At 36.3% G+C, this 27,229-nt stretch overlaps 1 protein-coding gene across 2 annotated transcripts in view; it reads left to right on the top strand.

Moving 5' to 3' along the window:
• Mitofilin (inner membrane mitochondrial protein mitofilin) overlaps window positions 1–27,229 on the top strand; it is a 279,846-nt gene that overhangs the window by 1,932 nt on the left and 250,685 nt on the right. Inside the window, exons 2-5 of one of the 2 annotated variants that reach the window (XM_081734496.1) lie at window positions 4,875–4,942; window positions 7,537–7,761; window positions 15,910–16,019; window positions 24,507–24,746. In XM_081734496.1, coding sequence (XP_081590622.1) covers window positions 4,875–4,942; window positions 7,537–7,761; window positions 15,910–16,019; window positions 24,507–24,746 — 643 coding nt within the window. The remainder of the gene's footprint in view (window positions 1–4,874; window positions 4,943–7,536; window positions 7,762–15,909; window positions 16,020–24,506; window positions 24,747–27,229) is intronic. The other variant, XM_081734497.1, reaches the window with a different exon arrangement.

The following is a 27,229-nucleotide window of genomic DNA, read 5'->3' on the forward strand; positions in this document are numbered from 1 at the left end:
TCGAAGCTAGGCGGATGACCAACTTCGAAATAAATGCCTATTTAAATGTTGTAAAACTTTCTGTTACTTCAACCGGTACTAATAAAATTGGTTGAAGTGAAGCGTTATGGCATCACGATTATTATATGTTAGATCTCGATGAGAGGAAAACAGCAGTACAAAAATTTTCGCGATCTGACTTTCGGTACTTCAGGGTAGCTTTTAGTTTCTCCCCCAATCTTTCAGATATAACATCTCCAATGTTACTTACTTCACAAAGTATAGGTGAGCGAGCGAAAGGGGTTAGAAACCCCGCAGGGCTCGTTGTTTTCTGTCTTTATCATAATTTAAACAAACATAAGATACTCGGTTCTGGAGCAATGAAACTGGTTGGGGGAGATTCTAAATGTCATCCGGTACTTCATATACTGTACACCTAATTGCTTCTCAGTTGTCAGTGAAATTACTGTAAGAATGTGATTATTTCAACTTTCGGATTTTTTTTTTTTTTTTTTAATCCGATTTTATTTCTCCCATCCATATCTGTAATAACTTGGAATACATTTTTGATGCCATAATACTTTTCAGTTGTAAGTAGAAGTAAAAGTACTCATAAGTTGCAAGTATCTCAAGTTCCAAACGTCTGATGAGATTTTTTCTCTAGCAGCTTGTTTCATTCTGAAGCTGTATGTTTACAAGTGCAGCGTAACAGTCTGAGACTATTACAGGGGTCATAGGAACTCGTATCATTGCGAAAACTCATGTTTTCAATGCCCTCGCTTATTCGTATATCCACCCCTTCGCCGACGCTCCTGCTCTTTATGACGCTCTTCCGCACTACCATACAGGCCGACCAGCTTTGCCTTGTCCTGACTTAGTTAGATAGCTTTCTTGCGGCCACTTATCACAGGTTTGTTTGTGTTTTTGCTCTGTGGTTTTACTGCATATGTCTGGACGCTGCATTTATGCTGAAATCATGAATGAATTGTAATTTTTCAACAATTACTTGTAGTGACCCCCTTCATATAAGTCGAATATTATCGTATCGTCTATTGCAAATCATTTGGGGAGCAATAAGAGGGAAGTTGGTGAAAGAATTATAATTTTTCCACAACTGTTTTGCGTGATGTGCCTAAACTTGACCTGTGCAGTGAAAAATATTTTAAATGTTATAAAGCTTCTGAAGTGAAAGTTCCAAAGAACTGCGATTATCTGCAATTTCGAAAGTCGGATCGCAAAATTTCTGTAACATTGTGTTCCTCTCATTGAAATCAACGGTTATTGTTATAAATAAATAAATCAAAACCCTACCTACAACGCTTTTCAAGTGAACGTGGAAGTGAAAGTTCCAAAATTCGGATCGCAAAGTTTGTTGCATCATTGTGTTCCTCTTATCGAGATTTGTAATAATCGAAAAGAATACTTGTTATCAGGTTTGCTGGTTTAAACCAAAAACGAAGAATGTTCGTAAACGGGTAAGTGTTCGTAAAATCTTGATGTACACACATTTGTGGGTTATCACGTTTTACTCCCTCATATTATACGTATTATTTCTGACCTAAATTCTCCATTCATTACTCAAAAGAGATATACTACAAAAGCAACTTTATATATATATATATATATATATATGTATATATATATATATATATATATATATATATATATATATATATATATATATATATATATATATATATATATATATATATGTAAGTTTATGAATATTTCTTTTGTGATTTTTGTATAGTTTATTATTATTGTTATGCAATTGCAGTCGAAGAAAATTCTAAATGTTGTTTTCTTTTAACAATTTTTACTATTTATACAAATGCATCGAAATGTCGTACTTTTGTGTGTGTGTGTGTGGGAGGGGGGGGAAGGGGTCATACAAATCCCACGAAAGGCATTTCTTGAAATCACAAGTATCTTTGGTATCTATTTATCTAAAAATGAGCCAGAGCCAAAGTGGACTCAAGTAATTCGTATCTTTATTCACTTCTCTTATTGGCATGCAAATTAAGTGGTCGTATTTCTTTAACTTGGACTAATAAAAAGTCTTAGTGTACTAACGTGGACTTAAATTAATTCTTCTGTACTCTGTAGTATTTTGAAATTGTCCATATGTAATTCCGTATAATGGTTTCACTTCTGAAATGACTCTTGACAACTAACAAGTATGTAAAGATTAGTACAACGTATTTTTATCAGGAGTCCTTCGTGAGTGAGTCAGCAGACGTATCGCATTTATAACCCAATTACTTCCGGTTTCGAGTTCAAATGGGGGCAATTTTTCTCGGATGTAAGCCGAAAAGTCGTTTAGATTCAGCTTTAAGCTTATATGACCCCTTCCAGCATAACCTGGTTGTTGCATAATAACACCAAGGCGAAACCAACTTATTTCTGTCCATATGTGATATAAATACATAGAGCAAATTATTTAAACCAAAAAAACCTGGTTTCTTGGTTTTTTCAATAAAAACCATGGTCTTTGCCAACCCTGCTTGTTATGCCACAACGCTTCACCCCAGCCAATAAATTTTAGCAGTAGCTAAGTAAACAACTTCACCTTGAGTTAGGTGCAAAACTTTACAAAACCTACTTCAGCTGGTACCCTTACGCAGATACGAGAAATTACATTCGATTTGTTTTAACAAGATGGGTCCAAACTACCCTAACGAAACTTTACAATACTGTACTCTTCTTTTCCCTGCCCTGCTCTATTGTACCTTGGCTGTTCTGGGAAGCGGACTACTGTAACATTTCTAATTAATTTATACTAAAGATTATAGACAGCTTTGTAAGAAAATTGTATTTAGTTTGTGCATATAATTGTGTGTAAAGTCGGATAATTTTCCAAGCTCCCATTCACATACTGTTTCTTAGTTAACCTTTGTGAGCAGGGCTAGAAAAAGTTTCAAGTAAGAGCAGTTCAAGGCAATATAAGTGAAATGTTACAAAGGAGCAGCATGTGCTTGTAGTTTGCCAAGTACGTCTTGTAGTTTGAGCACTGAAATACCAATTTCCCACTGTTCTGGGTGGATTAAAACCTTCTGATGGGCCATTAATGTCAAAGTTCAAGGTAAATTGAAAACTTAAGATTGGTTTAAAGGCAAAAGCTTTGCAGATAGACGTCACTACAGTCTTCGTATCTCTCTCAAGTATTTTTTGCCTTTCACGAAAACTCACGATTTCTCTTACAAATTGTATAATAATGCCATTTACATCACGTCGAGGAAACAGGCCACGAAGTAAACTGGGAAGGAGTGAATATATTGGAATATGAAGATAGACAACTGGTTAGAAAGTGGAAAGAAGCGAAGAGGATAAAAGAAGTTTACGATAAAGCTATGAACTTGAATAGTGGTTTGAATATTAATGAAGAGTGGGGAGACATATTGAAAAGAGAAGAAAGAAGAAAGGTAGAATATAAGGACTAATATGGGACTTAAATTTATTTATATCTTTTTACAATATTTAGGTAGTTAAATAGTATTCAATATTCAGGTAGAAAATTTCAATATTTAAGTAGTTAATTAGTGTTTATTTTAGTTAATATATGTTAAAAGAAATATAAAGAATTGTTAACAGTGTATTATGTCTGTTAAGAATTTAAATTTCACGACAATGGACATATATATTGAATTTTAAAGAAAAGTGGTTCCTGATTGGTAGAGATAACAAATGATGTAATATTATTTACGATTTCAGTTGGAATAGTAGTCTGAAGAAGGAAGTGATATACTTCCGAAAATGTAACATTTCTAATTAATTTATAATAAAGATTATAGACAGCCTTGTAAGAAAGTTGTGTTTAGTTTGTGTTAAAGATGGACACGAGACCTTTTTATCATAAACAATTATATGGTATTAACATAGCATCCGTCTAAGCTCCAAAAATTACTATAAGAATTATATATATATATATATATATATATATATATATATATATATATATAAAATGATTATATGGGAACACCACGAAGGTTTTAAACAAAAAAGTATAATCAAGAGCGCTGCATTTATGTAAATATTCCCAAAACTTGCATATACCTATATGTAAACGGGTCGACTTGAGTTTTTTTTTTTTTTTTTTTTTTTTTTTTTTTAAGTTGGTTAATAAGAAGCAGGAATATGTAAAATACGCAGTCGTCGCTGCCTGATGACGAGGAGTTAGTTTTCCTTGAAATAGAGCAGATGATAATTCATAATAACTATGTCAAGGAGGAACAGATGGTGAATCCTTAAAATTAGACAATCATCATATTTAAAGGAATAAGAAAACCAAATAATCAAAGTGTATGGGACTAATGTTTATACTTTTTATCCGATTTCACAGTGTTATAAGTTAAAAACTTCCAATGAATCGCCTACAGTTCGAAAGAGGAAGTGTTCACGTTTATTCAGATATCATGCACCAAATGGGCTTTGTGATGGACAAACACAGTTTGCATGGATTTTCTTCGGGTTATCCCGTTTCCTCCCACTTTCTTCACTCTACCATTATCATGTGCCTTATCATCACAGTCTTATCTTCGGTGCATAATCATGATACGTTAAAGTTAATTAAAAAAAAAATCTAGACCACACGGCACATCAACTCGATAGTCAAACTCTTCCCATCTCGTTCAATTCTGACTGGAGCTGACAAGGTGAGTAATATTTAGTGGGAAATGTCGGTAGCGTGTGTCAGTCTTGCACATAGTGGCACCTCGCGTCAGCCAAACGAAGCTTGAACACAGTCTTTCAAACTTGAGGTGTTTTATTCAAATACGATTAGCTATTTTCAAACTGTAACACCTTTGAAGTCGGATGAAGACCTCTTGAGATTCTTTGTACTTTTAATTTTTCTGGACATTATTTTATTACTCTTTCTCTTTTTTCTTTATTCGTAGGTGTCAAGAAAGTGGCCGTACAGACCCCAGTCTCCATCAAGGTTTCAGTCGACTCAAGTTGGTGAAAGGTAAATTGCAACACGGGTTTAAATGATTGTATGCTGAGTTCTTTCGGTTACCATTATTCCTATCTACTCAGGCAGGAGCTACACTAGTTTGTTTCCTCCAGCACACCAATAAAAATAAGCTATCTTAAAAAAGATGGAAGTGTGAATTTAGCTTGGTTATTACGTTTGTAAGAGTTTTCCTTACGGCTTCAGTCAGTTATTTTGTAAGCTTTCCCAACAGGTGGAGATGAAGATTGGATCACTTTATCTTGTCTTTAGATTGAAAAATATGTACAACTGACCTCACGATCGATAAACTTTTTGTTAATAGAAAAAAATATCTTTTAGGGATTTCTTGATGGAAGTATTGGAGATTTTACTAAAAAAAGATACGAACCATGTATGAATCTTCGATTGGAACTCCTTCATTTCATGAAGATAATTTTATATATCACATATGACATAGCTTTAATCTGCGTCTTCAACAAGTAACACACACAATTGGTTATGCTTAAAGTCAGCAATTAAAACGCACACAGCCCATTTTCAGTTACTTCAGTATTTCCACGGTCTTTAATTAATATCTTTCCACTTTCAATAAAAATAACCTCACGACGTTACTATCTATCATTTATAACTCAGTCAAAATTCTTAATCCTTGAATCGTCGAAAAACTACAGGCCATCAATAACAGAATAACATAAGATAACATAGTGTTTGGTATTGGTTTATTTTTGCGCAAGAGATATCAGTCTTGAAAAACAACAATTAAAGTTTTTCTGGAGGTAGGTGGGGGATGGGATGGCGTACGAAATTTGATTCCACAAATTTTTACTGTGGAATATTTTGGGCTTTTTCAAAGAATTACAATTTAAATAAAGGGATATCGTTCAGTCACTTTTCCTGCTATAACACACACACACACACACACGCTGAATCATTATTTATACAATATAGATGTTCGAAAAATTTGAAGAGGGCGAATGCTATAACTGAAACTTATGATTGCAGTATAAACAAAGCAGTTTTAGGATTACTAACACAAAACAACTCTCAAAACCTTAAAATATATGTATTTGGCTCAATTTACATGCTTATTGCAGTCAGTGTACTTTTTAAAACCAATGGAAAAAGTGTATCGGTCATCTTGAATAAAGTGTAGTAGAAATACCTATTCTTCGGACGTGAAGAATACATTTATGAAAAATATTTGAGAGGTATACTTGAACCTGTTCCTCTTCTTAAGAGGCGTGTTTGAATTGAAACGATTAAAACCTGCTTGATCCTAATGATTCTCAAAAATTCACTTCAAACGGTACACCCCCTTTTATGACATAAATTTCAACCTCCTCATTTCTTTAGATACACGTTTAAATCGAAACGTAATGATAAAAGAGCAGGTCAGCTTACTTGAAAATGCTAGCTGTGTTCCCAAAATTGAATTTCAAACGGTTCCACAGTTTTGCCGCGATGATAGAACAGACAACGTTGATTTGGATGTGGAGGGGGAAAAAAAAAGGAGAGAAGAAATTGTCCTTTCCATCCTTAGAAGCTGGGAGTTTATCACTATAACGATTCACGGTAATGGTTTCGCCTCGACGGAGAAATACGTGATCTATTATTCCCTAACATAGACTACCATACCAGCAGCAGCGCCTTTGCAGGTGGAGGGTGGTTTTGGAAACAGTACGTTAATTATGGGCCAACTACTATGCGGACCATTTACGACTGTTCTAGTAGATCCACTTTTCATCAGAAGTGACAGTCTGGACGAAACCTTCCTTGTTATTGTGTACACTAGAGAGTTGCACGCCTCCGGATAGCTGTGTTTGTGGCCCATGTAGCACCCAATGAGCCCAAGCTTTTCACCTTACCGATTTCTTGGAACCGCCGTAGGACAGTGGCGTGGTATATTCTTAACTTATCTATAATTGCTTCCAAATGTTTCTGAGATATATCAGATCATGCTGTTGGTCGGAGGCCACGGGACTTATTTTTTTATTGGGTTACCGGTACGGAATTCACAAACCAGTGGCGTATGGTGCGTTCGTTCACCTCTGTTGCATATGAAGTGTTGATTTTCTTCGCGGCTAGATGTGTAGAATATAAGGAAAATCACTCGAAACTGTGAATTTTGTGGTGCACTTCCACACAACCCTTCAAAGTGACTGGGCACCGCAGCTTCTTATCTGAATAAGTATGGAATTTGTGACATCGGTCCATCCATTGGTTGCGTTAGAGAGAGTAGTTCCCACCAGACGTAAAAGTGGACATGTCATTCGCACCAACTCATTAGTTATCACTTATGTGATTGATTCCTTTTCATTCTATTTCCATTAAAGTCCGTATTTTCCACTATGTGTCAACAGCATTGACAGTAAAGGCAGAGAAGACTCACAACTGATAATTGTTCTTTAAATATGTAACTCAGTGACAAAGAGGAATTGAGTGCTTTTTGTTATTTATGTAATTATCATTGTATGTATTTGTGAAGTGTTACTTTATATACTTATTTTAAATTGGACTTTTATGTCAAGTATAAGGAATATGAGAAGCCTGTGTCATTGTTTGGCACGTGAAACATATTGATTCTTTATCCTGTTCTACTTTTTCAGCAAGGGCGGTGGCCGTGGAATACTTATCGCGTTGGGAACTTTGACTTTAGCTACTGGAGGCACTGTTACGTACGCTTTTTTTGACCCAAAATTCAGGAAATGGATAGAAGATACCGTGCCTTACTCCGACCGAGTTTTCCAGTCGATTGATCCCAAAGATTCAATAGCAAAAGGAAAAGAGAAGATAGATGGTTTTACTGAAGGAATCAAAGGAATGTTACCATTGTAAGTATTTACTGAAAATGTTTACTAGAATTATATGCAAACTTATAAACATGAATAAAATATTTTGTAATATGTAAGGCAGGTTGAAATATAAATAATAGAACTCACCTTTCTTCTGTATATGTCAAGAGCAATCACATTGTCATGTGAACTGGAAAATAAGGAAGTTGAAATCAGGGTGGATTGATCTAAATCAGTCTGATTTCAATCACTTGAATTTTTTAAATAAAAATTGTTAATTTAAATCAAATTCCGAAACAAATTAATTCAAAGTGAAAATAAGTAAAATCCCGTTTCTGTTCTGTTATTTCGATTAAAGAATGTAATCGTAATACAATGAGACTCAAATGTATATATAGCACAGTGTGAAAACGAGTGTCATGCAGAAGGATGATTAAGGAAAATTCCATTTTGAACGGGGAATGGGACAATCCTACTTTCTTCTCTTCGTAACTTAGAGTTTGTAAATTGTTAACTATTCCACCGAGGAAATGACAGTCTCGACATTTAAGACGAAAACTCTTTTGTGACCATATCTTTTTGTTTGTTCCCAGATAATAGGAACGTATTAAGGATCTCCGATTTTTTTAAAAAGATTTTATAACTTTAGGCTAAATATATGTATTTTATATGTATCTCATGCCGCAAGCAAGTTCCGATTTTTTAAAAATCCCCCTACCAAATATCAGTAACTTCTGTGAAAAAACGCAGAGTCACGTTGTTAAACTTTGCTGTGCTTTTTCCTTAATGCTTAAGATACACTGTTTAGGATTGAAATAGGTTAACTATTGGGGATTAATTCAAAATTCAACTCCAATACATTCACTTAAATGACATGATTAACATTTAATACTTTTTTTTTTTTTTTTTTTTTTTTTTTTTTGACGCGACTTGTATTATGCGCGGAGAAAGATTTGATTTAAATCAAAAAATCGATTTGAACAAAAAAAGTCAACAAAAATGATTTTTAAAAAAATCATGATTTTTTTCCACCCTGGGCTGAAATAGACTTCTTCTCAAGTCAGTAATCTTTTCATTGACTTGACGCATCCATTTTTCTATATCCTAAATTAGATTTTTTAATTTCCATGTACATTTTCCTCTTTACATCTTACGTTTGACCCCTATATTTCAATCGTGATCTTCCTCTGAGTTTTTTTTTCCATCTCCGTTCCCTCCATAGCGAATACCATGATTCCTCCATGTCTTATACTATCTCCAATCACGTGACGCTGTTTTTTTTAAAAAAATTCTTTGGCATATTCTTATCTGTTACCATTTCTAACATTTGCAATGATGTACTGTAGTCACCCATTTAATTTTCGATATGCCTCTATAGCACAACATTTTGAAGGCACCCATTATTTTGAAGTCCATACTTCAGATCCATACAACGCCACACTCCGTACATATTCTTTCATCAGCCATTTTGTTAATTCTTTGTTGATATTTCCGGTATGATCTTTTGTTTTTCTTCAGTGTCTTCTTCGCCTGAGCTACTCTGGATTCTAGATCTTGTTTGCACCTATTATCGCTTGTATTTTTACTCCCTAAGTAACAGAATTTCTGCACCTCTTCCACCGGTTGCTCTCCTATTTTGATCTTCATTTTTGGATCAAAAGATCCAGTATATTTCAGCAAAAATTTCCTTGTACGGCTTATATCTGGAGAACTACATATAGTGTAGCTAAACCCAAACTATCACTTAACTCAGTGTGATGTGCTTATTCCGTAGAAAATACGGGAACTCGACTTAAGTACCGTTCAAAAATTTTGTGGTCCCTGATCGAAAAACTTATTATTGGCCAAGATCGCAATCTTTTGATCCATTTTTTTTTTTTTTGTATCATTCTTAAGATTCTTGTTCTTAGTTTTTTTCTCTTTTTTTTTCTTGCGCATCTCATAACTTCTCTGTTGGTCCTGTTGCATGCAGTTTAGACCTGTGTCTAATTGTTTTCTCACTTTCTGCCAACAGTGTGATGTCGTCCGCAAATCTAAGCGTATGTATTTTATCTGAAAATGTACAATTCGACAAACTGAATGATTATGATGTGGCATCTGTACCTCGATATTGATAATGTAGATGTGTCGAATTTCAATACCACAGGTTACGTTAGGTGGAAGAGTGGAAATAGCTCAACTAAGGCTGCCACACTTCAAAAAAGTTATTTACCAACTCCTTGTTAATAGCTTACGAATTCTATTCCAAATATTTTCAGCAATACCGAATTGAGAAATAAGTCGTACATTCTAATAATATATGTCTATATATTTTGTGATTGCAATAGGGATACGGGGGCCGCGGGGGCTCAGTGGTAGAGCGTTCAGCTCTGGTGCATGGGGTCCGGGGTTCAAACCCTGCTGCCGCCAAGTGAACTTTGTGGTGGATAAATACCGTGTACGTGGGTTTCCTCGGGTTCTCCCGTTTCCTCCCACTTTCTTCATTCTTGCTCATTATAACCGTCTATTTTAGCGTAGCCGGCATAAGCGTGGGTTCATTTCATTTTTGTAATAGGAATGCATTTAGTGGAATAAAACTCAATGTTAACATTTTATAAAACAAATCACCTGAAAATAGTTCTCAAGGCCGGTTCGAATTGCCTTTAAGAAAGGGTTCAAAGTGCCCAACTATATTTTACAGAAAATACAATAATATGCAGGATTAATGGCTTTGTCATTGTGATGTGCGGCAGTATTTCTGTTGACCAGTTCCGACCATTTCTTTTTGACTTTCCGCGGTGGCTCAGTGGTAGAGCGTTCACCTCTGGTATTTGTGGTCCCGGGTTCGATCCCAGCCCCCGCCAAGTGAACTTTGTGGTGGACAAACACCGTGTGCGTGGGTTTTCTCGGGGTTCTCCCGTTTCCTCCCACTTTCTTCATTCCACCATTTCATTCATTATTCATCATCACCGTCTCCTTTAGCCTAAACGGCATAACCGTGGGACGTAAAAATCAAAGATTTCATTTCTTTCATTTTTTCTTTTTGACTTTTAGGTGTACTCGCGATAATTGTTCGAGTCTATCGTTCTGCTCGGTGGTAGCAGCTTGTGGTGAACGTTGCTCTTGGAATTCCACCAAACGCACAGCATAACCTTGCTAGACGTCAGTGTGAGGTTTGCCACAGACTGTGGAGCTATTCGTGGCTTCGACCGCAGTCTTTCCCGCACATTGTTGTTGTAGATTATCCACTTTTCACCACTCGTGATCAACCGCTTCCAAATGGCTTGAGTTCGGTACGTTTCCGTAGATTTGACCGAATAAATGTTTCTGAGTCAGCTCACCTAAACGTCGAGCTTCTTTCTGTAGCCAGCTTTCTCCAGATGGTTTAGCTTTGTTTGGTGATGGATGCTTAGGTCATTTGCGGGCCATCTTGCTAGACTTTTCCCATAATATCATTCACTTTTGCTGTGATTGGTCGCACACTGCGAGGAGCATCTTTCGGTCATTGAAATTTCCAGAACGAAAGCAACTGAACCACTTTTGGCTGTTGTTTTTGATAATGTATATTGCCGATACACAGCTCAAATTTCTTCACAGGCCTGCGCAGTATTTGCACCTTTACCGAAATAACAAAGCGCAGTTTTGAGGAAAGTTCACTTGTCGTACGTCGGATTAGAAGAATTTCAACACATTTTTCACTCCTACCTGCTTCAGCTGTCAGATGACGTTAGAGCTGACATCTGTGGCTCATACACACTGATATTTGGGACATTAATACCATCTACAGCGTAGAAGGTTCAATACTTTTTAGACTACCTAATACTGTATATGACTAGAAGTATTGTGCGTACTATGATTAAAGAATAGGTAAAGGACCTCTAACATTTAGATGCATCTACTTCAATATAGCTAAAATACTTATTTGAAAATGAACATAACAGTGTACTCATTCTACACAATTTCGAAACTAAGAGATTGATTTATGAATCCCTTCTTTGTTCACTCTTTCATGTTATAAATAATTTTCGATATATAAATATGTTTTTATCAAGGTATCCTGAACATAACTACTAGATTCTATCAGAATTATAGTAATACCCCCGTTTTTAAAACGGTACTATATTCAGTCTACCTTAATAATAGGTTAACTGAGGTTAGGAATTCAGCGGTCTATATTCCTGACATTTTTAATAGTTTTAGAACGTTTGTTATTCATATTATACGGTATACGGTAAAACGGTCCATGAAACATAGTAGGAAATGCTGTTTTCCAAAATACCATCTGACAACTATGGCCAAGATGTCGGAGTGCAACAAAAAAGTAGGCATGATAAAAAAATTAAAAGGCTTATCTTGTACTCAATCCTTTAATTTTTAAAAATATGTGCCCTACAGCATCTATTAGTAATTATGTAATAAGTTTACTTGATTTTTTTATATAATGGTTAATTTATCTTCCTAGTTTCTTCTTACTTATCAGACAAAGAACTTGCGAGAACGCAGTAGATACAATTGATAACTGATAATATACAGGGTGTCCAAAAGATACTTTACAACTTATATGTAATATAACTCGACTTGTAATGAACTTACAGAAACAGAGTAAAGTTTGTCTGATGCACCAACTCAAATTTTTTTTCTGGTTCTTTAATCAAGTTCTACATGAGGACCCCTGGTGGCACGTATAGTGTCTATTCGATATTCCAACTCGGACCAAGACCGTTCTAACATGTCACCATCAGCTGTCTCAATAGCTACCGTTATTCTTGCCTTCAAATCAGTGCACGGGTGTATGCTACACTAGTCCTTGACATAACCCCATAAAAAGAGGTGGAGGAGTGTAATATCAGGGGATCGAGGAGGCCAGGGAATCGGACCATCTTTTTCAATCCAACGTTGTGGGAAAGTCTTGTTAAGCAGATGTTTCAGTGGCAAAGCCCAGTGTGGAGGTGCTCCATCTTGCTAGAATAGAACATGAAGTTGCTGGTCATGCAGTTGAGGTATTAGGTACAGTTCGGGCGTGTCCAAAGAATTTGAGGCATTCACTGTTTCTCCGGCGAAAAAGAACGGCTTTATAATGCGGTCAACTAACATGCAGCATCAGACATTAACTTTCGGATGTACTGCCTCCCTTACAGCATGTTTATTAGTCGAGCCCCAGATGTATACGTTATGTTTACCTAGGTATTAGCTTTCCCACACACATGAAAAGTTGATTCATCTGAAAATGCAACGTGCGTCAGAAATTGTCCCTATCTACACGTGAAATAAGGGTCCATGACATTTGGGCGCAAAACCTTTCATCCAAATAGGTTTACCTACCTATATATGTTACAATCTATTTCATAACTAGAGCCCAAATGTTTAAGCACTGGAAATTTCGAAAAACTTCCGCAAATAATTTTGCAAAAACTAAAAATAACATCATGAACACAGCGAAACTTCTGCATATCATGTTCAACTTGTCTCTACCAGTTGAAAAGAAATGGGAAGAAACCGTAGCAAACTATTGACTATTCGGTCTCCGTACTATGCGGCTTAATTTTAAAAGAATATTTCATTTTAATAAAATAAGACATATGTAATAAAGACATGTAATTTGTGTTTTAAAAAAAGTACGTTTTTCGTTAACAATTAGTTATTTTAAAGATGTGATTATATATTCATACTGCACTGTGCACTTGATTTTTTTGAGTCAGGTATTAAATTTATCTTAAAATGTGTACAATACTGTACATATTTTCACTTTCTGTAATAAATTATTCGAATGCGTGGTACAAAACATAAGAAAGGTTTATTAAGTACTTCCCTGTATCAAGAAGTCAGAAGAAACGAATAAGATCTCTTTTTAGAATAAGAATGGTATTTTTAATGATATGGGTGATTCAGGAAGTATTTATTGAATGCTTTTTTGTTATTTGATATGCCCATTAGGCCGGATAGTTGATACTCTATTGTATTAATAAAAAGTTATTTCAGATTTCATAAAAATAATCACTTATAGCCACTAACTATGCATTGAAATAGGAAGAATAGGCCAAATAAAATTTACTGTAGGCAGTCTGACACCCCAAAACAAATTTTTGTCCTTTATAATATATCCAACGTAAAGGAATGATATGATTGGATGGCAAAAGAACAACAGCATTATTTCCAATAGGGATAACGAATAGTTCATCGTGGACTGCTTTGCGCCCAAAACGTCTCACTCCTAAACGTCTGCGCCCAAACGTCCTGCTCCGTGAAATAATGCCCTCAGCAAATGCACCATGTTCTGGCTTGTCATCTGGCTGACTTCCTGCAACAATTGCACTCTGTACGTAAACAAATGAAGACGCTTTCAAAGTATCCTGTGCACTGTTGTACGAGGGATTCGCAGTTCTTTTGATGCCTTACGAATAGGCTTCTGTGGCGAACACTTGAAAATCTGTGAAATTGTCTCCATATCTTCGTCACTTCTCCTTGGCCTGTCTACGTGGTGCTTCAAATCCACACTTCCTGTTTCCATGAAGTTTCTGTGCCATTTTCTTATGGATGGCCGAGAGGATGGTGGTTTCGCATGTCGCGTTTTGAAATTTCTCTGAACTTGGGTTCTGACTTCGTTTGAATACACCAAGCCACACATTGGGTCTTTTCCTATGCTGACTCCATTCTTCAATTCATTTACGATACTTCTGCCACCATGCAAAAACAAAGAAAAAAAGTTTTTCACTTATTGTGCTCCTGTCACCTGAAAAGACAAAACTTTTATTAATTACCTCACATAGCAAAACTTTTTGATTTGCTACATCAAACTAAGTTTACTCTGTTTCTCTAATTTATACTAAGTTTCTCTAAGTACAAGTTGAGCTATATAACATTGAAGTTATAAAGCACCTCTTGAGACATACTGTGGTTTATTTCAAATGTACGACAGAGAAGAGAGTACAGAAACCTTTTGATTGTCTATATCTTAACTGCACGCAAGTTACTTTTTTTTTCTGGAATACTTCTGTTTTGTACAGTATTCCCCCAATATATTTTGTAAAATATATTGGGGGACATCGTAGTTCAATGGTAGAACACTCACCTTTGATATGAGGGTATCCCAGGCTCGATTCTAGACTAAAAGAGTTTGTGGTGGACAACACTGTGTTCGTGGGTTTTATCGTGGTTCTCCCGTTTCCTCCCAGTTTTCATTCCACCTGTTTTTTTCATAATAGTTCACTGTAATCATCTGTCTTCTTTAGCGTACAGGGACAAGTGTGATTCCAGTGCTGTGCCGGGTTGGGGGGGGGGGGCGACAGCCCCTGGCGCCGAAATAAGAGGGCGCAAAATTCGAGAGGAAAAAAAAAAGAAAAGAAAAAAGAAGGAATGAAAAAAGAGAGAGGAAAAATTACTTGGAATATTTTAAATCAACAGCAGTATTTTTCAATCTGATATTTAATTTGACCAGGGTCAGATTTATACTTTTTGCGTCCCTAGACACTTGCTAAAAGCGCCTCACCCATCTATTTACGATCGAATTACTGAGGAGGAGAGAAAATACATGTGCACATATGTAAAATGGAAGGAAAAAAGTAATAAAAAGTGATCAAAATCAATGAAAAGCAGGGTTAATTTTTGAATTTTTTTACGGTTCGCATTAACCATGGTAGTAGCGCTTCGCGTCTGGTCTGTCGACCTCACTTATATGTACGGGATCGCTGTCGTATACTCTCGGCCAGGGCGCTGATTTTCCACGGCAGGCACTGTGTGAGACATTAATTTAAAGATTTAGTGTATTATTTCATTAGAGATTGAGAACTTAGAGCAGATGTTCTGAAACGGCGTGGCGTGACGGAATCACTGGTGTGTCGGGAGAAACTTAGGATATTGAAACTGATTTTAATGATGCAGATACCCATTAGGGAATTTAATGTACTGTAGAACAGTTTATTATTTCAAAACTGTAACATAACTATTTTTTCATTATTTTGAAGTCAGGCAGTTGCAGTTCTGTAGATAATGTTTCTTTATGATTAAAAGCACAAAGCAACTTGGCATTAACTGTGGAAAAGAAAAGCGTGTCGTAGGATTCTAAATTACACAGTAAGTGTGCCAAAAACTGAAAAAGTGATTGAAGAAACTCTGAATTCAAGTTTAAAGTTATGCTTTTTCAATATCATTTCTACGTTGAGAAACGAACCACAGATTTTAAATTTTTGCTTCTTTATTTGTTTCCATAAGCGGCAGCAGCAGTCCTCAGATTAACGTGAAAGAAACGAAAGCAGAGATACCTCCACCACTAGCAACCCCGAAACCGAAGAAGGAAAAACGAGCAACACCTCCAGTTGATAGTAAGTACTTACTAATTCTTAAGGCTTGTATATTAGGAACACTGTAGTTGGTATAAATTAAGGATGACTAATTCCGGAATTTTTACTTTCCGGAATCCGGAATGTAAAATCGAAGAAACTCCCGATTTTGAAAAAATCCGGAATTTTCTAAATTCCGGATTTTTTCTGAATTCCGGAATATTTCCGATTCCGGAAAATTTTGGCTATCCCTAGTATAAATCAACTAGTGCTGTTAATAGTATGTCAATATTCGTTTCGAGTAACTTTTCTGCTGATTCGGATATCCGAATATTCGTTTTCTATATTCGAGAAACTGTTCCAATAATTGTTTCTTATCCGAATAATCGGAATTTTAACTGTACTGATTTATGTGGCGGAGCATTCCCTCATTTTCATAAAAATTAATGAAGTTTTAATGTTCTGATTTTCTCATAGAATTCTTCTATATAATTACTTAAATACTGTGTTCTTTGTAAAAACAAAGGAATCCGTAAGTGAGCTTAGAAAACAAATTATTTTGTGGCAATTTAATAAAAACGTTGAAACACATACAATGCAAATAAAAGTAATCTGTAAGCGCTTTCGTGGATGTTTCATCAAACAGGAAAAGAAAGACGTAAGAAGAAAGAAATACTAAAATAAACAATTGCTTTTCCGCTGGTCTAGTGGCTAGCAGGGCCGCGGTGGCTCTGTGGTAGAGCTTTCACCTCTGGTGTGTCGGGTCCTTGCTTCGATGCTTCGATCCCAGCTCGCGCCAAGTGGACTTTGTGGTGAACAAACCGTGTGCTTGGGTTTTCTCGAGGTTCTCCCATTTCCTTCCACCTTCTTCATTGCCAGTCTATTTCATTCATTACTCATTATCACCGTCTTCTTTAGCCTAACGGCATGAACATGGGACGTAAAACTGAGAGACTTTTTCTACTAGCTAGCAATCACGATTTCAATGCACGGGGTTCTAGGTTCGATTCCCGGTGAGAGAGCTTTGAAATTTTTAACATATTACGGTGATTCATATTTCGTTTCCAATCGTAGGTCCACTTCTTATATAGCCTTGGTGCTGAAAAATCCAACCAAATATTTGAGGAGAGGGCAGAATGGCTTAGTAAAATACTTACTTCTAGAGTGGGGCCACGGTGGTTCAGTGGCAGAGCGTTCACCTCTGGTGCGTGGGGACCCGGGTTCAAATCCTGTTCCCACCAAGTGAACTTTTTGGTGGGGAAACACCGTGTGCGTGGTTTCCTCGGGGTTCTCCTGTTTCCTCCCACTTTCTTCATTCCACCATTGCATTCATTTCCCATCATCATCGTCTCCTTTAGCCTAGCCGGCATAAACGTGGGACGTAAAACTCAAAGATTTCATTTCATTTTACTTCTAGAGTGAGGGTTTCCTGGTTTGATTTCAGGCTGTATAAGTTTGTAGTAGATAGCATTATTTATATGGGTTTTGTCGATTTTCTCCCGTTTTCTCATACATTTTCATCCTACGGTGTCTTACATAAGCAATTATATTAATCTCCCGTTTCTTGTAGCCTCAAGGGTATGAACGTATAACACTAAATTAGAAATTCCATTTTAAATAATCGTAGAGTATCGGTGCTATACTGGCTTCCGTAGTAATATGATATTGTGATTTCTTCTTGCACTAAATTCTCCCAACTGTCAACATGGAAAAACCTTCATATATTCGAAAACCAATATGGCACCGGTTCTGTCTTCCTCAATTACCGTGCTTACCTTTAATATGTCGTTATTTTTTTCTTTTCCACTGTGTCTAGAAGAGCGTCAACGAAAGTGCTCAGTTTATTTTTATTTGCATGTGTGTGACAATGCTTTTACTGAATTCTGGCAAGTAATTTCCTTTCTAAAAGTGATATTATTTTGTGTACGGCGATATTTTGTAAATAACGGATATCAACGATATGTGATTATTTCTCCGTAAATGAGATCTTTTTGTCCGTTACAGAGAAGTTACAAATTTAAATTACTCACACCTGATGCGATATTTGTATACCGCATACAGTAAACATATTAATTAGAAGAGTAAGTATAGGCTAATATCGAAATACTATACGCAAGTGTTCTAATTACTGGAATGATGATTGGAAAATGCCCCTCGTAAAGGAACAAAATTATCGTAGACGGATGTGTTTATTTGAGTTATACAGCATATATGGAAATTTTGTTCTCGAATACAAGTTACCCTCCGGCAAATCAGCTCAAGTCGCATGTTGACTTTCTTAAAAGTAAAATAAACATAATAAGAATACGCAACATTATTATTAAATAGTAAAAATTGAGTGTGGGCAGAGGAAAGAAGAGATTCAACTTGAATATTTATATGGGTTTCTGTGTGCTGGCTAACCAGATCATTGGTCTATGACAAGGTATTTTGTGAGAAAGGTTTTTTTTTTTTTTTCTACTGTACTGCATCACAGTTTTATTTTCAAATTGCGGAGTTTTTTTCTTTCTTTTTTTTTTCGTTTTGTGCTAAATACGAATAAAATGAAAATACTTCCTGCCCATAATGAAGAGATTATTAAAATATTGAAGGGGAGGATGGAGATGTCCGTGTCAGTAAAAACGGAAAGTTCTGTATTGTATAATATTACAGGTACATATATACTTTCTGAGAAAAGCAAGTTGCAGAGTCCCCTGTACTCCACGTGAAGTAGTTTGTGTGGTGTGCTATTTTCCCAATTAATATTTTGAGAAAAGTTTAAGTTTCTACCACTTTTCGTTTCAGTTAGTTAAGGATAAAAATGAAATGTATTTTTGGGACGCTTAATTGATTATAGAAAAGCGCTTCTCGCTGTCTATTACTTTTTTTTTTTTTTTTTTGCTTTATAGTGATCAATGTTAAAACCGGATATGATATATTTTTACCACTTCCAATTCAATAGAGGGTTAGCGGGGCGCGGTGGCTCAGTGGTAGAGCGTTCACCTCTGGTGCTTGGGGTCTCGGGTTCGAACCCAGCCCCCGCCAAGTGAACTTTGTGGTGGACAAACACCGTGCTCGTGGGTTTTCTCGGGGTTCTCCCGTTTCCTCCCACTTTCTTCATTCCACCATTTCACTCATCTCTCATCATCACCGTCTCCTTTAGCCTAACCGGCATAACCGTGGGACGTAAAACTCAAATATTTCATTTCATTTTTCAATAGAGGGTTAAGAGAGAAGATGGTATGTATTCTTACAACGCTAAATCGGTTTAACATAATAATAATAATAATAATAATAATAATAATAATAATAATAATAATAATAATAATAATAATAATAATAAAAGAACACTTCTCGCTATGGCGTATCATTTTTGCTGCAAGTAGATCAATATTGAAGCCGGAAGTTGTGGATTTTTATCACTTCCGATTTAATAGAGTTAGCAATGAAATGTATTCGTCGGACGCTCAATCGGTTGCAGGAAACGTCTTCTCGCTATCTATTACCGTTTTTCGTATAGTGATCAACGCCAAAAAAAGCCGACTTCTTCCACTTCCGGTTTGAATATATAAAAAAGCCGATTTCTTCCACTTCCGGTTTGAATATAATCTCCAACGAACTCGATTCCTAACTGAGACCATGTATATCCTTGCTAGTTCGTGAGATTTTCATCAAATCTAATCTTGTCATCAAGTAGTTCTTGATATTTTGGTTTCCTGGACGGACGGACTAACACAGGGAGTGACAGGGTAAATATATAAAGGAGTTTTGATAATTCAATCTCCTCAAAACTGCCGATATTATGGAGGTGTCCATTAAGACTGGTTTTCTTTATAACTAATTAGCTATGCAGCGTATTAAAATACAAAAGTTCATTGCCATGGCAATTAAAACTTACTAATCGGTTTATCCTATACCTAGCCAAACCAGGCAGGAGTTCTTCTTTAGTCAATTCTCAAAGATCCTACTTCTCACCTTTTTCTATGTAAAAATTTGGATAGATTTCTGTTGAAAGTAAGAATGTGAGAGAAAAAGAAAACAATGTTAAATTTGCCAGAAACAAAGCCGAATGAGGTAAGGAAATGTAAACTCTTTGTCACGAGAGGAGAGGGACTTAACGTTAGAATGTAAATATTAGACTGTAAGTTTTTTTCCCCATTTTTTTAACGTTACAAATGAAATAAAAATGAAAGGTGAGTAGCAGAAATTTCATTTATTGAAATCTTGAACTATCTTGATTTTCTTTCTTAATGTTTGTATGTCTGTGTGTGTGTGTTTTGCTTATTTATAACTTCTTTTTTTCTGTTTCACATCTTACATAAATAATTTTCTTCGTTGCAATTTATCTAATATGCATGTTAAAAGCTTTTTCTTTACTGAAAAATGTGGTGTGAGCAATTAAATATTAAATGTGATTTGCATTTGCTGCTTACTGTGTATGAATGAAAGTGGTGAGTAAATAGTATGAATAATGACATTTTAGGTGTTACCTATAGCACTTGGTTATGTTTACATTTATTTGCGTAGTGTGATGCATTCATTCGCGAAGCATGTATAATAGTAGAGATCGTTTGGACTAGAAATAGTACAGAGGTTTGCATGTAGATAAAATGGGAATACGTCATAGAATACAACCGGTAGTGAAAAGACAGACTCTCAGTGAAAGATGAATGAACACTTCAAAGTCATCTATATCCAAGCCTACCAGCCTCTGTATAGTTAAATGAAAATGAAATGCTTTAAAATGAAAATACACAAATTTCCTGTAAAGTCACTATTAGATCTAATAATAATCGAACTCATTGCCCAAACTACGTTAGTAATAATATACGGCGATACTCTTGATAACATTGCGTCTTTTCTGCGATGCTAGACGGGTGTAATCTTTTAAAAAATGTAAATGAAAGAAATGGTCGAACAGGAAAGCTTATTTGCATCAGGATATAAAGTCAGATTTTGTTGATATACGAGGGCATTTTCAAAATTTTCTGGCCTGACAATGAAATATCGTGGCACTGGTAATAAGCCGTTCCTGGCACACAGTGTCATCTATGAAAGAAATAATCTATGAGTTTGAACTGTTTAGCAGCGTCAGTTCCTTGTTCGTTGGAGACAGTCATTTGAAGCAATATTGTTGAGCTCGGATAACTAATGACGATGCTCCAGTCCATACGATTGTTGTTGCAATGGCTACGGTGAAAGACTGTGGCTTAGAGAAGATTTATCACCCACCTTAGAGCCAGATTTAGCATTGCCAAGTTCTATATTAGAACCTATAGAGGTTAGACGTTTTGAGCAGAGATTGTTCTTGTATAAATTTACACGTTTTTAGTTTCTATGTAGTTTAAGTGTAATATTTAATTCTCCCCTTAAATCTCAATGACGTACTTTTCGTCGTGGCGACCCCCACCCAAACTTTGTGAATTGAGAATGGCTCGAATGGACGTGCCATGAAACTGATTATGAACACATTGTATAGTCGTAAGATGAGGAAACATACTGTGGTGAGTGCATCTTCATTTCATGATCATTCAAGCAGATATACTCTGTAAATCACGAATTTTGGAACGTGTATTTTAGATATTCCCTAGTTAAAATGTCACTTCAGCGATATATTAAGCGATATCCCGTTATTCAGATTTTTAGAAAATAAATTTTCTTCAATATATTAGACATCAAACAAGCTTTCAAAAGTGTAATTATTCGACCTCTCTTTCTATTAAAATTTAACAAGTCTGAGAACTAGAATAGATGGCGTAAATGTATCTCTCTATATACGAGGGTGGGCTGATAAGTTGTCGGCCCGACCCAGGACTTGAGCTGCAGGCATGAAAGTGTGAGGCTATTCAACAATGCTGCAACTTCTCCAAACCCTTTATATATATATATATATATATATATATATATATATATATATATATAAACCTCAAGGACTGCAAAAATCTGTTCCGCAGCTGTTATCACCTCTTCATCACTGTGAAATTTCTGTCCTTTCAGTGCTGTTTTGAGTTTTGGAAATATATAATAATCAGAATTGGGCAAGATCTGGCGAGTAAGGTGGGTGGTCAATGCTCTAGGTACCCTAGGTCCCTCAGAAAATCCATTGTTCTACCAGCCTTGTAAACGGGAGCATTGCCCTGCAAGAACAAGACACCTCGTGCCAACTTTCCCCGGCGCTTTTCTTTAATAGCGTCCAGCGTCCTTTATCTTAGCCAGCAGACTGCAGTAATACTCTGCAGTTATGGTTTGGCCCTTTGGAAGGTAGTCTGAGAGCGAAACACCATCCTTATCCCAGAATATTGAGACAAGCATCTTCCCCGCGGACTTTTGTGCTTTGAATTTTTTGGGCCTTGGAGATCCTGAGTGGCGCCACTTGCATGACTGCTGTTTGGTTTCCGGATCAAAGTAATGCAACCACGTTTCATCCTGGGTTTCAAGCCGATTCAAAAAATCGTTCTTGGAGTTCGCAAAATGCCGTAAAATCACCTGCGATGATCTCACAAGTTTGCTTTTCTGATCCGCGTTCAAACATTTCGGAATCCATTTCGCAGAAAGCTTGGAATCATTTCGCAACTGATCATGGATTATTGACCCAACACGTTCTTTGGATATGTGCACTTTGTCAGCTATTTCCTGAAGCGAAATTCGTCTGTTACTCAAAATCAGGTCATGAATCTGGTCCACTTTTTCCGGAGTTGACACTGACACTGGCCTGCCACACCTGTCACCATCTTCTGTTGAAAATTCACCACATTTGAAGTTCGCACACCATTTCTTCACAGTGGAGTATGAAGGGCACTGTCCACCCAATGTGTCTACCATGCAACCATGGATTTCCTTGGGCGACTTCTGTTGCAGAAAGAACAACTTCATTACACCTCGCAACTCCTCTTTGGTGAATTTGACATCTGGCTCCGCCATGGTTCATTCAATTACCTGTAAAATAAAAATCGTTCATGGTAGAATCGTGAAATTTGGTACTTAAACATATAAAATATCAACATTTCACGTGACATCAATTACATCAGGGTAGTACATTCGGAAGGGGCCGACCCTCGTAAAAGAAGTCGCCTTGAGTGAGTGAATATTTGACTGGCCTCCAGGGAAAGATTTGACCAAAGTGTTTAGCTAGAAACTGGAAAATTTTGACAGTGCATAAGATTTGTGACGTAAGGTCTAAGGAAGGATTTTCGGAAATTCGACGAAAAAGGAAGAGATAGAAGTAGCAATTATTAAAGTGAAAATTTCGTATCTCCGAAGCTCTGAAAGGTGAACATGAAATTTGGTATATGGACTTCCATTTAAAATAGTAAGACATGTGTTTCACCGTGTTTTTATGTTTTTCCTAGAAGGGAAGAAAAAGGGTGGGATGCAATTGTTACAATAGGATGGCCATATCTCGAAATCCATTAAGCTTAGAGACATTTTTTCTTATTCGACTTTTCATTTAAATTAATTAAAAAGTGTTTCACAGTTCGTGTATATTTCCCCTAAAAGGGACGAAAATAGGATGGGACTTATAATTGTTGTAATGAGATGGCCATATCTCAAAATATTTTAAAGGTTAGATACATCAAAATTTGTATTCAGGCTTTTAATCTAAAATAATGAAAGCCGTGTTAAAGTGTTTCCCTTAGAAGGGAAGGAAATAGGGGTGGAGTTTCTAATTGTTATTGTAAGATATCGTATTTTGAAATCTCTTAAGATCAGAGACATGTTAAAAGTATGAAGCGTGTCATATAAACTCCTTATTCAAAAGAAGCGCAAATATGCCACAGTATTTTCGGAAATTACGTTTTTAACTAGGGAGGGGTCAATTTCAAGCCTTTTCTCAATATATAAAAATAACTTGGAGGTTGTCAGTCTCATAATTAGGAGAAAACGGGTGAACCATTTGAGATGAATTTTTGAGCACAGAACTTGAATCGACGTAGGTTTTCATCATTTCACTGCGATTGAAATGCTTATTCTAAGGAAAAAGGGATAATGCCATAAACGCATTTGCAAAGAATAATGCCATAAACGCATTCTTGCCGTGTGACTAACGGAAGCATAGACTGATATTTGAGGTGCGAAGCTGTAGGCCTAGTAAAGGTTGAGACCTTGGGGCGAAATTCCAGTTAGGCAAAAGCTAGTATGTATATATGTATGTATACATTAAGAAACACTGGGGGGAGGGAAAATTTGGAAAACAACAAAGAGAAAACCGGAAGCATTCAAATTGTAGACTTAAAAACAATGCTAGACAAATCGTAAACAGTAAGGAAAAGTAACAAAAATGTATTAAAATCCATCCAATAATCCTCCTTACTATTGCAGGAGACTTTTTCTTTACCTATAGTCCTTTGGAAAAATATTTGCATAAAATATTTGGCCTAACAATGACTTTCGAACATTTAGTATTTAATACTTATGAAAAATCATTGCATGAAATATCTCTTGACCATTGCTGTAATTTGCATGCACATGCTATTTGCATATAATATGTTTCGCTTTTTTTTTTTCCATGTTACTTTTGCTTTGTAATCTTTTATGTTTTTAAAACAAAAGTGGCTGCTGAAGACGATGATTATGATGATCTTGAAGATGACAGTGAAGGTGAGGATATTGGTTATGGTAAAAGGTTTGGTGGTGGGAAAGAAACTTTGACTTGCCCTGTTCCTCCTCCTTTCGATATTAAGGATGCGGATATTCCTCCGCCTGTGGGAGTGTCTGCTTGTGACTCTTCACCCAGGGTTAATGTTAGTCGTTGCAAAAGAGGAAAAGATTATGAAGAAGATTTCGATATTGGTAAGTGAGTAGAAAAACAAGTAATGTATTCATAAGCTAAATGTAGGTTTGTCTTTTCTTCATAAGATAGCTCATTAAGTACTAATACTTGTGTATAATTTACACTATTGAGCGAGGAAAAAATATCATTGGTACTGATAACTCAGTAGCAAGAATTCCTCTCCATAACAAACAAAGTTCCACCTCATAGAATGATATACGGTGAGCTTATATGCTGCTCGTTTACCGTACTATGTAGGCTTAACTGGAGTATAGTCTGCGCGCTGTCCTTCTGTAACATTGATGACTCACAGTACTTGATATCACTACGACCCGAATGTGGCGACTATTAACGTTAACTATATGACTTCTACACAGGTATAATGGAAATGTATGACTGAGAAGCCAGACAGAGTACACAACTAGAGGCGGGTGTCCGGGGGCAGACCACCCCAACATCATCTCACCTCAATTGCTTGAAAACGCTCACCTTTGAGTCTAATTTTTTTCCTGCATTATGTTATACTCGTCATGTAGTTCAAACTAAGCAAGAGAAAAATATATCGCAGTCTTCACGTTTTTGAGATATGCGCATGCGCACAATTATTTGCGCAGGTGCAGACAATTCGTTTTAATTTCGTTTCAAAGCTATCATGTATCTACTATGGCCTGCAAAGTTTGCTTGATCTCGCTGGAGCCGTTCTCGAGATATCTCGACAAATGTCATCTTTAATGAATCGACTGTGTCTCAGAAACTATAGCTTTTTCGACAAATTCGTGCTAGTTATATTAGTTTTGCAAAGTGTCCTATTAGTTTACCAAGCTTCATCAAAATCGGTTGTTGTGGCCCAGACACCTTATGCATGTGTCACAGGCCCTTTAACCTTAATAAGACGAATAGAATTCAAGTCGGAAATTCAAATTCTTATACCAATAAACAGCTGTTTTCTGTGTAGCATAGAGGTCGATTTATTTATGTATAAAATCTAAAACATCTGTGAATGCTTTAGACAATAAAGTATATATGTGCTCAGATGCTAATGTCAAATACCCATCTTGGCTTAGTGTAAGATTGGACAATAGTAAGCAGAAATTCGAAGTTCTGAGCTTTTGAGCATAAACGACAAAAGACTGAATTTACAGATGTAATAGAATGACCTGCACTTTAAGAGCTTATCTTCTGTAATGGTCTGTGCACCCGCAGACTTCACCAGGTTCAAGGGCCGCTGTGGCTTAATGGTAGAACGTTCACCTCTGGTGCATGCGGTCCTTGGTTTGATCCCAGCTTGCGCCAGGTGAGCTTTGTGGTGGACAAACAGTGTGCGCGTGGGTTTTCTCGGGGTTCTCCCGTTTCCTCTTACTTTTCTTCATTCTACCATTTCATTCATTTCTCATTGTCATTGACTCCTTTAGCCTAGCCGGCATAATCGTGGGACGTAAAACTTAAAAGATTTTATTTCAGTTCATTTTCACGAGATTCGAACCCTGGTCCTGTTCAGAGCCCACGTTAATAGATATTCTGTCCTTCTTAACCTCAGTATTGTACAGAATTCGGCAAGAAAATGTGACAATTTGATTTTGAAATTGAAATCGTGACTAAGACTGATTATTTCACAAGTTTTACAATACTTTCGAATTCAATTAAAAGCGTTTTGCTTACAACAATTAGATATAAAACATATTGCTCCTACTTTTTGAAAGTTACATTTTTTTCAAATGATTTACGCCATTGTCGACACATTCTTTTCATTGTCGAACGGTGTGAAGTTTACGTGAAGATCTCTTCATTACGGTGCAAGCTGTTTCCCGAAGGTTTCTAAGCTACAGCAGGAATGTATTGCAGCTGGAATACTGTGATTCCCATGAATGGTCAATTGCTGGTTAAATAAATGCTGAGTGAGAATCAGTAACTCATTGAAAAAAAAAAAAAAAGAAAAAAGAAAAATGAATAAAAAAAAGGATGGATGCTTGATGTTCTGCTGACCAACGTTCAATGGGACCTGAAACGACTTGAGTTGGCTACAGTGTCACGATCATCTTCAACAATCACGTCAGCGCAGAAATGATTAAAAAAAATAAATAAATTTAATGACGCGTCATGATACGGCTTACAGAGAGAACATCTGAAGAAATGTAAAAATGTTAATTTTCAAAAGGTAGGTGCTTCTTAACTAATTGTTGTAAGCAAAACTTCTTGTATTATAGGTCAATTCTGAAATAAATGACCATATGTAACCATGCTTAATGTGTGGTCACAGTTTCAAATTGAAAACTATCAGACATGTTCCCAACAGGATTCTAAGATATGGTCTGACTTAAAGTTGGGTTAAAATAGGCAGAAGGTAAGCCTGAACAACTGAATACACAATACGTCAACGTGAAATCTGAAGCGTTAGGGAACGCCAGCTCTACAATTTCTCGTGTTCGGAATAACTCTTGGTGCCATGTATTATTTGACGCTTATATGTGTAGAAAAATGTAGGACACACCGCGGAATAATACAA

The sequence above is a fragment of the Thermobia domestica genome, chromosome 12 (genome assembly GCF_964235325.1).
Source record: "Thermobia domestica chromosome 12, izTheDome1.hap1.1, whole genome shotgun sequence".
Classification (NCBI taxonomy): domain Eukaryota; kingdom Metazoa; phylum Arthropoda; class Insecta; order Zygentoma; family Lepismatidae; genus Thermobia; species Thermobia domestica.